This window comes from Ipomoea nil, unplaced genomic scaffold, assembly GCF_001879475.1.
Source record: "Ipomoea nil cultivar Tokyo-kokei standard unplaced genomic scaffold, Asagao_1.1 scaffold1361, whole genome shotgun sequence".
Lineage (NCBI taxonomy): Eukaryota > Viridiplantae > Streptophyta > Magnoliopsida > Solanales > Convolvulaceae > Ipomoea > Ipomoea nil.
The window spans coordinates 1774614-1789235 of NW_017617789.1; the positions used below are offsets into that span (position 1 = coordinate 1774614).

The 14622-nt window shown below is 34.7% G+C and overlaps 1 protein-coding gene across 1 annotated transcript; it reads right to left on the reverse strand.

The window, feature by feature from the left end:
- Nucleotides 1-2370, reverse strand: LOC109185927 (putative serine/threonine-protein kinase). Its single transcript, XM_019335916.1, has 6 exons — nt 2125-2370; nt 1918-2033; nt 1573-1789; nt 1231-1468; nt 985-1135; nt 1-584 (listed from the first exon to the last, which is right to left on the reverse strand). The coding sequence occupies exons 1-6, from the start codon at nt 2198-2200 to the stop codon at nt 240-242; spliced, it is 1143 nt and encodes a 380-aa protein (XP_019191461.1). The 5' UTR covers nt 2201-2370; the 3' UTR covers nt 1-239.
- Between the last annotated feature and the right edge of the window lie 12252 nt (nt 2371-14622).

Here is a 14622-nt window from a genome sequence, read left to right on the forward strand (position 1 = left end):
TAAATAATAGTGAAATTTGTACAGATACTAAAAAAAAATTGTTACTTTATATTTTATTTACAAAAATATCATCTCTTTCTCGTACTAAAATTTCTTAAATCATTTCTATTTATCCAAAAACAACAAAAAACAAAAGAATCAGGGTTCTAGCTAGCCCAAGAATCTGAACTAACATTCATCCTATAAAATCGGAAACATGTCTGCACTAATCTAGCTAACAATGGCGGTAACGATCAAGATTAAGAAAAAGTTCTTCTAATCCCTCCGTGAAATGGGCTTGAAGGGCTCATGCTAGTCGATGGCCGGTTAGAGAAAAAGCTCTGCGATGAAGTTTTGTTGCCAATCTTTACATCTCTCAAGTCGGCCACAATCCCAGGCCTTGTGATCTCTATGCCCTCCATGGAATCCTCGTTGCTCATCATTATCTTCATCACCGCCGACATCTTTGGCCGGAGACTGGCCGTTTCTTGCACGCATAGGAGGCCGAGTTTCAACAACCGGCCGCCTTCCTCCACTGGAAAATCTCCGTCCAGTAACGGGTCAACTAGCTCCGTCAGCCGCTCCGCGTTGTGCAGCTCCCACGCCTGCAATAATGCATGCCACTGTCACTATTGTCACGCGCTCGTTGATTGGCCCAATTCAATGATGTGGACCTATTGTAGAGCTTGTAATTTTGCCATTTTGAGGTTTTTTTTTTTTTTTTTTTTACCCAAAGTCAAAACTATATAAATATGATATCCTATTTGATAAAGACTACACACAAATGTCAAAGTAAATGTTTTGTAAAAATAATAAAAAATTCAATCCCAAAGTACAGATTGGGTCATGTGCTAGCATCTATCCACAAAGTAGAACTATTAATTTTTTTTGGAATTAGTCAACTAATCAAGTTGTGGTATAGAGACCAATTAAAGATTTTGTAATTTAACACTACAAATACGTGTGTCTCTCTAAATATGAAAAAAGTCCTAGTAATAATGTTACCTTGTTAACTAAGAAAATTTCTCCCCATTCCATATCGAAGGTGACTATAGGCCCACCGTTGATCAGCTCTAGCAATAGTACTCCAAAGCTATAAACATCTGACTTTCGGGTTAAATGTCCGCTGAGAGCATATTCCGGAGAAAGATAACCTCTTTAGGCATAAATGGTTGAAGGAGAGCCATTAGCAAGAGATGAGGAGCATACATAAAACACAAGAAAAGGAACATTAATTGTGAAATGACTTACAATGTTCCTGCGACACCGGTACTAATGTGGGAAGTGTTGTCTCTGAATAGCCTTGCCAGACCAAAATCTGAGAGTTTCGGTACAAAATTTTGATCGAGAAGAACGTTGCTGGCTTTGACATCGCGATGAACAATGTGCGGATTCAAGTCTTCGTGTAGATAGCATAGCCCCCTCGCTATACCTAAAGCTATCTCTTTCCTCTGTCCCCACCTGAACCTCATCCTGCTTTGCTCTGCCCCTGCAATTCTTAAATTCCATTACCATTTCTCCTTCAATTTAGTATCAAACCTACCAGTTTATACTTTTAGTTGAGACGGGAATCGAAAAATTAAGAATAAATACCAAGAAAGCAGTGAATGAGGTTATTGTTTTCCACATAATCATAGACTAGAAGCCTGTGGTCGCCGTCAACACAACATCCTCGGAGCCGGACCAAATTCTCATGTTTGATATCAGACAATGCAGAAATCTCCGAGATGAACTCCCTCTCCCCACGCAACGATCCCAGCTCGACCGACAGAACCTTAACAGCCACGAAACTTCCGTCTCGAAGTCGACCCTGCAGATGACAAAAAACCCAGAAAATCAAGGTTGTCTGTCAATCATCATCCGTGTTCTATGGAGAAACATTATAAAATTGCTCCAACCTGCAAGTGGATAATGAATTAATAATGATGTCTCAATCACCTTGTACACAATGCCAAATCCCCCCTCCCCAATCTTGCAGGATGATCTGAACCCTTGAGTCGCAGATCTCAGCTCCTCGTAAGAAAATATCCGAAATCTCTCCCCGTTTCCTTCTCCTGTTTCATACCCAGACAATAAAACCTCATTTGCTTCAAAAACCAGACAGAAATTAACAAAAGGGAGTTCTAATTTGAAGTGTGTTTTTACCATGTCGGCTTTCTCTCTCTTCTGACCTTTCTGATGCAGAGCCGAAACACTTCAAAACTGGGCAAGAAAACTTCATATTTCTGTGATGTTAGTTTCAATCTTCAATCTTCTTAGCTTCTTTCTTGGCGCCAATTTGGTGTACTGGATAGGGTATGAAAGGTAAGAAAGATGTTTAACAGAAACAAAGAAATAGAAGTCGAATGAATACCAGATTTTGTGTGTATATATAGAGAGAGAGAGAGGAGGGAGAGAACAAATTAAATGAGCAATGTTCTTTGAAATTCATGTTACATTACTTTACATCATACGTAGTTAACCAGTTACGTATGACTATTTAATAATTAAATATTTACAAAATTCCATATTCCTTCTTTTACCCAATTTTGATTTTACTTCTTCGATTTAAGAGAATTGGCATTTTTTTTTTTTTAAATTTTGCTTCTGTCAAACTGTCAGTAAATTGTTTTATAATTAACGTGTTCGGATAATATTCTTTAATTTCAAACAGTAATTACTAACACCATTATTTTTTTCAGTTTTTCATGCAGTTTTCTTTTTCAACAGATTTTTTTTTTTTAAAATTAATTTGTTTGTTCCATAAATTTGGAGAAAAATAGAATTTAATGTAATTCAAAGTTGACTTTTAAGACGAAGACCCGGCTTAGGTAGATTCTTGGAATCAATAGAGTCATCAATTCATCACTGTGTGTTGTCTTTTTTTCTATTTTTGTTTTTGTTTTTTTTGCTAATGGCTGAACAATAATTATTATATTTATATTTTTTTTTGTTTTTTTTTGTTAAAAAAGGACGAATGAGTTAGTAGAATATATGATTCTCATATCAAAAGGTTATGTGATTAAGTAATCTGATCTCGAAGTGTTAGCCTAACCAATTGGTAGTAGTCAATTTGAAATTCCTCATAGACTAGCACATTAATTTTATCGAGTTTGACTCAAAAAATTATAAGTAATAACTTTCAACATTTATCTTAAGTTACATCATATAAAAATTTAATCTAAATACAATACGTATTTTTTAATTTTATGTAACAAAATGCTTTCCATGATCCATTTCCACACTATTCTTTTTCTATAACAAGATTTTTCAACTTTGTCAAATTATATTATTTATCTAATCATTTAATCATTAATTAATAATTACAACACTAATTTATAGAGTTAAAATTTCTCAACTTGGAGCACTCATCCACTATCTCTATTTTAAGTCGGACCATGTTCCCGTTACACATTTGAATATAAAGTTGACACAGACAAATTTCATAAACTAATGATCATTATTTGGAATTCCAAAATTTCCATATTCTTCCTTGGGCATTTGGGGGATTCCTTCTAGATTATAGCTACCCTTCTTCTTTATCACCTTCCTCTTTGTTATTTTGAACAATTCAATTCTTGTTGGCTAGGGTCCATAGCAACCCTTATATTGTGGACTAATTGATTCATAATGCATTGTAAATCCTAGTCTTACAACATCGTTTTTGAACGATAATTTATTTAATTTTGACAACGATCGTTTGGTTGTCCAATTTACGTTACAATTTTATTTTTATTTTTTGTTATAAAGCATGCAAATGTGCCTTGTGTTGTGAATTTTTATATCTTGTGTTATAAAAAGCTGTACTTTAAAAGTATGAATTCTGTAGTTGGAACAAATTAATAGTTGTTTTGTAACACACAACATATTGTGTCCTATGTTATGAATTTATGTATTATGCTGTGAAATTTTGTGCCAATAAAACATAATTCTCTATCTAAATCATATTTGAACATTAAATATATAACATGTGTAATTGTGTATATGTCTTGTGCTATGACATTCTGTACCTTAAGAATATGAATTATATATGTATCCGAAATAGATTAGTAGTTGCGTAACACACAACATACTTTGTGTATTATGTTATGAATTTATGTATTGTGTTGTTAAATTATGTGCCTATAGAACATAAATTATATTTCTAAATCAAATTTGAAAATAAGTAAGTACTCCGTATATAACATGTGTATGTGTATTGTATTATGAGTTTTTGTGTCTTGTGTTATGAAATTGTGTATATTAAGAGTATGAATTGTGTATTTGAAATAGATTAGTAGATGTGTAGAGACATAGACAATGAGAAAATTAAACTGTAAAATCCGTACAAATATGAAGATGAAAACGATGTTGTTTCGATTAAAGGCCCACATAAAGGGAGATCAGGGAAGAAGAGTTGTGGATGCCTTTAGGGTTCAATCCAATATGACAAATAAAAAGACAAATGGAATCGAAGGTGACGTTAAGTATGTTACCGGAAATATAATATAAGAATAACGAATTGTATTGCTTCAGTATTTCAGTACAGAATATTCAGCGTGTGCTCTGCTAAGCTAGGAGAGCTCTACTTATACTGAGTCCCTAAAGGTAACATCATAATGAGGCATAATGAGGAGCTGATGAGCATTCATTTCTCTTTCTTCAAAGCGAGCAGTAAATGACCCGTAGTAATGTTTTCACCCATTGAAGTCTTTTACCGTTGTTCTCTCTGTTGCACCCGAGTCAAGTATTTATTGGTGGTTCGGGTAGGGTGCTTGACCCATTACTCAACCCCTTCCTATATAATGCTTCTAAATTTCCAACATCTATACACTTGTGGAAGAACAAACATCTTTTCCTTTTGTTTTCTTCAATTTCTGGTTCCACTGGACGATGGGGAGCTTAGCAAGTGATATATGTTTATACACGAAGTCGTCACCGCCCAATTCATTCCATCTCCTACAACTTAATCTGGCATTTAGGAGATCATCCATGAATGAGCAGAGACCTTTACAAGAATCTCGATGACCAATTCTTGAGGAAGAGAATGAATAGAAGACGAAACAACATTATTAGTTGTTTTGGCGGCGTCGGTTCTCCTCCACTTCCTTCTGCGACATCCTCCTTGGGAATAGGATCACGAAACAAATAGGAATGGAAATCATTAGCTCAGAATTTGAATACATTAGGGCTGGGAACTTCAAATAAATTAAAAAAATCTAAATACATGCACAACGCGCCATGACCTTACGGCAACAAACAATTAATTTGGAAGCATTATATTGTTTCATAAACGAAATTAGAAATCCAGCTTAGCTTCCTTAATTTGTTTCCTATTCCTATTGTTTCCTAATCCTATTACCAAGGAGGACGCCGCAGAAGGAAGAGGATGAGAACCGACGCCGCCAAAACAACTAATAATGTTGTTCCGTCTTCTATTCATTCTCTTCCTCAGGAATTGGTCATCGAGATTCTTGCAAGGGTCTCTGCTCATTCATGGGATGATCTCCTCAATGCTAGATTAAGCTGTAGGAGATGGAATGAATTGGGCGGTGACGACTTCGTGTATAAACATATATCACTTGCTAAGCTCCCCATCGTCCAGTGGAAAACGAAAATTGAAGAAAACAAAACGAAAAGATGTTTGTTCTTCCACAAGTGTATAGATTTGGAAATTTAGAAGCATTATATAGGTAAGGACTGAGTAATGGGCCAAGCACCCGACCCAAATCACCAACAAATACCTGACCCGGGTGTAACACTTATGGGAGTAATGGGCCAAGCACCTATATAATGCTTCTAAATTTCCAGCATCTATACACTTGTGGGAGAACAAACATCTTTTCCTTTTGTTTTCTTCAATTTCTGGTTTCCACTGGACGATGGGGAGCTTAGCAAGTGATATATGTTTATACACGAAGTCGTCACCGCCCAATTTATTCCATCTCTTACAACTTAATCTGGCATTTAGGAGATCATCCCATGAATGAGCAGAAACCCTTGCAAGAATCTCATCGACCAATTCTTGAGGAAGAGAATGAATAGAAGACGGAACAACATTATTAGTTGTTTTGGCAGCGTCGATTCCTCCACTTCCTTCTGCAACATCCTCCCTAGGAATACGATTACGAAACAAATAGGAATGGAAATCATTAGCTAAGAATTTGAATACATTAGGGCTGTGAACTTCAAATAAATTAAAAAAATCTAAATACATGCACCGCGCGCCATGACCTAACGGCAACAAACAATTAATTTGGAAGCATTATTTTGTTACCTAAACGAAATTAGAAATCCAGCTTAGCTTCCTTTATTTGTTTCCTATTCCTATTGTTTCCTAATCCTATTACCAAGGAGGACGCCGTAGAAGGAAGAGGATGAGAACCGACGCCGCCAAAATAACTAATAATGTTGTTTCGTTTTCTATTCATTCTCTTCCTCAAGAATTGGTCGTCGAGATTCTTGCAAGGGTCTCTGCTCATTCATGGGATGATCTCCTCAATGCCAGATTAAGTTGTAGGAGATGGAATGAATTGGGCGGTGACGAGTTCGTGTATAAACATATATCACTTGCTAAGCTCCCCATCGTCGAGTGGAAACCAGAAATTGAAGAAAACAAAAGGAAAAGATGTTTGTTCTTCCACAAGTGTATAGATGTGGAAATTTAGAAGCATTATATAGGAAGGGACTGAGTAATGGACCAAGCACCCGACCCGAACCACCAACAAATACCTGACCCGGGTGTAACACTTATGGGAGTAAGGGCCAAGCACCTCTATAATGCTTCTAAATATCCAGCATCTATACACTTGTGGGAGAACAAAAATCATTTCCTTTTGTTTTCTTCAATTTCTGGTTTCCACTGGACGATGGGGAGCTTAGCAAGTGATATATGTTTATACACAAAGCCTTCACCGCCCAATTCATTCCATCTCCTACAGCTTAATCTGGCATTTAGGAGATCATCCCATGAATGAGCAGAAACCCTTGCAAGAATCTCGACGACCAATTCTTGAGGAAGAGAATGAATAGAAGACGGAACAACATTGTTAGTTGTTTTTGCGGCGTCGGTTCTCCTCCACTTCCTTCTGCGGCATCCTCCCTGGGAATAGGATTACAAAACAAATAGGAATGGAAATAATTAGCTCAGAATTTGAATTCATTAGGGCTGGAAACTTCAAATAAATTTAAAAATCTAAATACATGCACCGCGCGCCATGACCTAACGATAAAAAACAATTAATTTGGAAGCATTATATTGTTACCTAAACGAAATTAGAAATCCAGCTAAGCTTCCATAATTTGTTTCCTATTCCTATTGTTTCCTAATCCTATTACCAAGGAGGACGCCGCAGAAGGAAGAGGATGAGAACCGACGCCGCCAAAACAACTAATAATGTTGTTTCGTTTTCTATTCATTCTCTTCCTCAAGAATTGGTCGTCGAGATTCTTGCAAGGGTCTCTGCTCATTCATGGGATGATCTCCTGAATGCTAGATTAAGTTGTAGGAGATGGGATGAATTGGGCGGTGACGACTTCGTGTATAAACATATATCACTTGATAAGCTCCCCACTGTCCAGTGGAAACCAGAAATTGAAGAAAACAAAACGAAAAGATGTTTGTTCTTCCACAAGAGTATAGATGTGGAAATTTAGAAGCATTATATAGGAAGGGATTGAGTAATGGGCCAAGAACCCGACCTGGACCACCAACAAATACCTAACCCGGGTGTAACAGAGAGAACAACGGTAAAAGACTCCAACGGGTAGAAATATTACTGCGTGCATTGAAGAAAGAGAAATGAATGTGCATCAGCTCCTCATTATGCCTCATTATGATGTTACCGTTAGGGCATCCCCAAAAGAGAAATTTTACAAAGATTTTGGACCAAGAAATTTTATCTAATGAGATTTTAACAATTGGGGGTGTTGCATTTTTGGAGAAATTTTTCTCCAGCAAAACCCCCAAAGTTGTCAGAACTTTAAAAAAAAAATTAAAAAAAAAAAAAAAATAGAAAAGGTAGGTGATTGAGAGTGGCCGCCGGTTGTGGCCACTCTCAATTGAAAACTATTTTTTCTTTTTTAGTTTTTACTAGTATTTTCACCCGTGCGATGCACGGAATGGAATTGTTGTAATATATTAAGAATATTTAAATCGATATATAATTATTTAAGAGTTAATTTCACCAGAGGTCGTTTATATTTCCTCACAATTCCAAATTTAATCTTAGACTATAGTTATTAATTATTACAATTTATTCTATGTTACAACTCTTACGTTAATATTCTTACTATTGTTATTAACACTTAATTACTTTTAGATATTATTATTACCACTTATATTATTATTATTATTATTATTATCATATTTTTTTTTGAAGGAATTATTATTATTATATTATTATTATTAGTTTCTTTTCAAGTACTGTTAGTATATAATGGTCGTGAGGCACAATAATAATATAACCATAATTAAATATTCTTGTATTGTATTCCGGAGTTAATGTCATTTTTGGTCCTAGACTTATTGAGGCATTGACACTTTTCATCCTCCATAATAAAAATTGCCACTTAGTAGACACTGTTATTGGTCGTTGGACAGTTTTGATCCTCCGTCAATGAAGCTGTTTGTCGACCGTGAATTAGAAGGGCTTTTCTGTCTTATTCTTCTAATATTGTTTAGACCAGCGCTGCTGTGACTCCTGTGAGGCGAGATGGCGAGACTTGGTGGCTAAGTAGTAACCGTCGGTAGTGAGTAGCAGCGAGGTTCTTCTCCGGCGAGTTGTGGGTACGGCGGCGAGCATACGAGGCAGTAACTCCTTCCGACGACGGACCAGTAAGGCAGATCTGGCGGTGCAGCAACAGATCCGGCGAGGTTGGGGCCTTCACCGGTGGTTTTTGGTTCCGGCGAAGCAGAAAGGGCAGCAGGTCGGCGAACCCTCCTATGGTAAATAGCAGTTGTAGTTGTAGATGACGTGATGTAGAATTTGCACCTGTAAGTCCTCCCTTCCATATTGACCACAAATATCCTTCCCATCTCTCTCTCTCTCTCTCTCTCTCTCTCTCTCTCTGATCACAACTACTTGGTGCAAAACCTCAAAAACTCTGTTATTCTACCTGAAATTCATTGAAGTTTCAAGCTGAAAATGTGGAATCCGCCGCTCCCCAAAAATCGCATTGTCTGAGGTGTTGGAATGGCCGGTGTTGACTTCCTGGCTGTTGTAGCTTCATTCCCCAACCCGGATGATAAAATTCGGAGCACCAGCTTTGAGGTTCAAGGAGGTGGTAATACTGGCAATGCTTTGATAAAACCCGGATGATAAAATTCGTCTTGGTCTTAATCCAATGATCATATCTAAGGTTGTTGATGACTCGCATGGCGAAAGAATACTTGATGAGCTTGAAAGGGATGGTGTTGATACATCTTTTATAGTGGTGTCCAAAGGAGGAAACTCACCATTCACATATGTCATTGTTGACAACAAAAAAAAAAAAAACAAAAAACAAAAAAAAAAAAAAAAACTCGCACGTGCATTTTCACTCCAGGATATCCACCCATGATATCTGAGGGTTTACATACCCAAATCAAAATTGTCTTCAGTGCTTGGAGTAAATATTGTCTACTTAGATGGAAGGCTGCATGGGACTGCTTTGATTGTAGTGCAGGAGGCAAAGAGTAGGGGCATACCTATTATAGTTGATGCAGAAAGGTTAAGGGAGGGGTTGGGTGATATTCCAGACTTTTCTAGTTATGCTTTATGCTCGACAAAATTTCCACAGGCATGGACTAACGCCCTTTCTATTCCAACTGCACTTGTTTCCATCATCTTAAGATTCATGTCAAATGTAAAATTCGTGATTATTAGTTGGGTGAAGATGGTTTCTTAATGTTAGAAAGGACTGAAGCTGATAACCTCAGTTTGAAGAAATGGATGTAGCAGTGACCAATGGATGGAGAAATACAAGGATTAGAACATAAAAAGACAGAAAAACCCTTCTAATTCACGGTCAACAAACGGCGTCATTGACGGGGGATCAAAACTATCCAACGATCAATAACAGTGGCTACTAAGTGGCAATTTTTATTATGGAGGATGAAAAGTGTCAATGCCCCAATAAGTCTAGGACCAAAAATGGCATTAACTCTCGAAAAAATACGCGATTTCAAAAAAACATTTGTCCAAAATGGACAACGGAGTCAAAAGTTATGCCGTGCCGAACTTTTGACACTTTACAACTTAAAAAAAAAAACAAAAAAATTAAAGGCCGGTTCAGCCGACGAGGCGGCCGGTGAGGAGGCCGATTCCGGCCTTCCTCGCCGCGGCCAGCGACACGATTTTTGCAACACTGATATATAAAATAGATATAGATTAGAATAGGAATAGTATTAAACAATTTTATAATATTACAATAAAATTGAATTAATTTCACTTTTGGTCCCACGACTTTTGATGTTCTATCACTTTTGGTGCACAACTTTAAATTTTTTTAATTCTGGTGCCTAACTTTGTTATTTTTATCAGTTTTGGTCCTTTTGGCGAATTTGACAGCGAAATGTTGCTGGATTTTATATTGTTAGGGGTAAAATCATCATCCCAAGGCAACATCTTCAATATCTAAACAAAATCATCCTGTAAAATCATATCTATATGTGTTTGATGATGAGAATAATGTGGAAGACAGGCAGAAACTAGACAGATCTATGGGATTTATAGTTTCGACCATTGGCAAACTCTTTTTTTCCTCTTAATATGGTTTTTCTTTTGTTTAAATATTGAAGATCTTTCCATGGGATGACGATTTTGCCCCTAAAATATAAAATCCAGAAATATTTTACCTTCAATTTGGCTGGAAGGACCAAAACTGATAAAAATAACAAAGTTAGGCACCAAAATTAAAAAAATTTAAAGTTGTGCACCAAAAGTGATAGAACATCAAAAATCGTGGGACCAAAAGTGAAATTAATTCCAATAAAATTTTAACCCAGAATTATTGTAGAAATCAATATATTTTATTAGGAAGAGAGATTTTTTAGGAATTGGGCGGGACGTTAAAATTTCAAGATTTTGTTTTTATATATAGTATAGATTGTATTACACTATTTTATAATATTAGAATAGAATTTTAACACATAATTATTGTACGAATGTGAAAGTAGAAATCAATATATTTTATAGGAAGAGAGATTTTTTAGGAATTGGGCGGAAAGTTAAAATTTGAGGATTTTGTTTTTATATATAGTATAGATTGTAATACACTATTTTATAATATTAGATTAAAATTTTAACGCAGAATTATTGTACGAATTGGAAAGTAGAAATCAATATATTTTATTAGTAAGAGAGATTTTTTAGGAATTGGGCGGGAAGTTAAAATTTGAGGATTTTGTTTTTATATATAGTATAGATTGTATTACACTATTTTATAATATTAGAATAGAATTTTGACGCAGAATTATTGTACGAATGGGGAAAGTAGAAATCAATATATTTTATTAGGAAGAGAGATTTTTTAGGAATTGGGCGGAAAGTTAAAATTTGAGAATTTTGTTTTTATATATAGTATAGATTGTATTACACTATTTTATAATATTAGAATAGAATTTTAACGCAGAATTATTGTACGAATGAGAAAGTAGAAATCAATATATTTTATTAGGAAGAGAGATTTTTTAGGAATTGGGCGGGAAGTTAAAATTTGAGGATTTTGTTTTTATATATAGTATAGATTGTATTACACTATTTTATAATATTAGAATAAAATTTTAACGCAGAATTATTGTACGAATGAGAAAGTAGAAATCAATATATTTTATTAGGAAGAGAGATTTTTTAGGAATTGGGCGGGAAGTTAAAATTTGAGGATTTTGGTTTTATAAATAGTATAGATTGGATTACATTATTTTATAATATTAGAATAAAATTTTAACGCAGAATTATTGTACGAATGGAGAGTAGAAATCAATATATTTTATTAGGAAGAAAGATTTTTTAGGAATTGGGCGGGAAGTTAAAATTTGAGGATTTTGTTTTTATATATAGTATAGATTGTATTACAATAATTTATAATATTAGAGTAGAATTTTAACGCAGAATTATTGTACGAATGGAAAGTAGAATCAATATATTTTATAGGAAGAGAGATTTTTTAGGAATTGGGCGGGAAGTTAAAATTTCAGGATTTTGTTTTTATATATAGTATAGATTTTAAAACCATGCAACGGCCAGCCAACTTCTTGTTAATTTTGTTTTTTAAATTTAACTTTTTAAAATTCTTGTTTTTAAAAAGTTAATTATTGTTATTAAATTTATATTTATTAATATATTTATTAATTAAATTAAATTTATATCTATAGATATGTTATACGCATATTTACGTATGTTCATTCATAGCACTATATCCATATTTACGTATATTCATTCATTTATGTTTATTATAAAATTATAAATTTATAAATCAAATAAATAAATAATTAATTAAAATATGGAGATAAAATGGTGGGTTCACAAAAAGTTGTGAAAAGCTTAAAATTAATGGGAAGAAGAGATTTTGTGATTGAGTGAGATAGTGAATGATGAGATGGATGTTGGGGTTCACAAAAATCTGGAGTAAAATCCCCAACTATTGAGAATGCCCTTAGGGACTCAGTATAAGTAAAGCTCTCCTAGCTTAGCAGAGGACGCACTGAATATTCTGTACTGAAATACTGAAGCAATACAATTCATTATTCTTATATTATATTTTCGATAATAACATACTTACTGTTAGAATGATATGCCAAAAAGCTAGGAGACATACCAGAATAAAGGCAACAGATCAATATGGTTTGGTAGAGCTTATAGCTTATTTTAATTTACAAATAAGATTGTGTTTGGAACATGAAAAATGACTTCTGGCAAATGTTTTCTGTAAAGTGAGTCTTTCTATATATATATATATATATATATATATATATATATATATATTCAAAATGTGTGATGGAAACATGAGACCTGGAGGTCCATTTTATTAGAAAAGTCTTGGTCCAATTGTCCAAGCGGGGGTGTTCATCTTTATGGTGAAGTGTCAGCCCAATAAGAATAATGGAAATCTATTGGGATAAGAAAATAAGGAAGCTTGGAGCAAAATATTATAAGAAGTAATATAAAGGGGTATTGAACCCACAACCTCCCATTTATAACAACACAAGTTTCAAACAACCAAGCTATTCAAGATTGATTATATTAAAGACTTAAAGTATAGGAAGTTCTACTTATGCATGGGAGTGCGTTGGAAGCAAAGTATAGGCTACCCGATGCCGTCCATTTGTCAACCATCCGTGAGCACTTCAACAATATAAATAGGCATTATTCCATCCCTTTAAAAGACAGCCCTTAGCTCACTACTAAATCTTTTTTGGTCTATTGGTGTAAGTCATCTCTTCCTTATTGACACGCCAAGGTTCAATTCCTAATAGTAACGTTATTGTTTTTATTTATTTTATTATTAGGGTTATAACTTGTATTATTTATTATTCGAGCCGTCACTTGTGCCCTATTTTATTATTAGGGCTATAGCTTGTATTATTTATGTATTCTTTGGGCCAATGTCCCGGGCATTATACGTACTATTTTAGGGCCTAGCACCCCCCATCCCAATTTCTGTACCTATATACCCGGTTTATGGTGCACCCGGTTCCAACAAAATCATCAATATGTTTTGTCCATTTTGTGAAAAATAAGCAGAATTGTATAATTAAATATTTTATTTATAATATAACAATATTTATAATAATAATAATACAAAAACAATTTTAAATATAATACTACAATATTAAAAAATCAAGCAATATTAAAAAAACAAAACAAAACGAAAACTTCATTGATTTTCGGTGGAAACCAGAATAGATCTCTGGTTTTTTGCGCAAAAACTAGAACAAATCTTTGGTTTCTGCATGGAAACCAGGTACATTGATTTCAGCGGCCAGAAATTTGGCATTATGGTTTTCGTCTCGTTTTCAGCGGACCTGAGTGTCAAAAGTTCATGCCGAAGATCAGGGGTGGAGCCAGGATTTCTTGGTGCGGGGGGCCGATTCTCGAGTTCACTGCAGTTGCCGTCGTCAACTGAGGAAACGAAAGAGAAGATTTAGCCATTTAGGCATTTAGCCCGAGTTCAGAACGGTTGTTGTTGTGAGGACTGATGAATCCATTTCTAATAAAGAATAATTCATAAAAAAATTCAAAGAATAAAAAAGAAATAAAAAATTACCTATAGACTTGCAAGTGAAAAATTGAAGATTATATGTTGTTGTGTACTGCGTTTCTAGTTTGCAGGTTTAAAATTTGGATGGTTTGAGTATTATAATTGAAGATAATACTTGTTGCGTGCTCTGAAAGCTTTCTTCGAGAGTTGAAGGGAGAATATTTGGGACAAATTATGCTGTGGAACTGTGTCCACCTTGCAAGATGGACACGGTTCTAAAACTGTTCATAATTATGAATATATAGTTCAAAAAATTTTATAATTATGAACATATAATTCAGTAATTATGAACATAGAACCGTGTCCACTTTACAAGGTGGACACAGTTCCACAGCATAACGATTGAATATTTGGTGTGGAGGGAGGGGTGGGGGGCACAAAATAACCTATTACTATAATACTAATAAAATCTTTTTTTTTTTTTTTAATTTCTGGGGAGGGGCC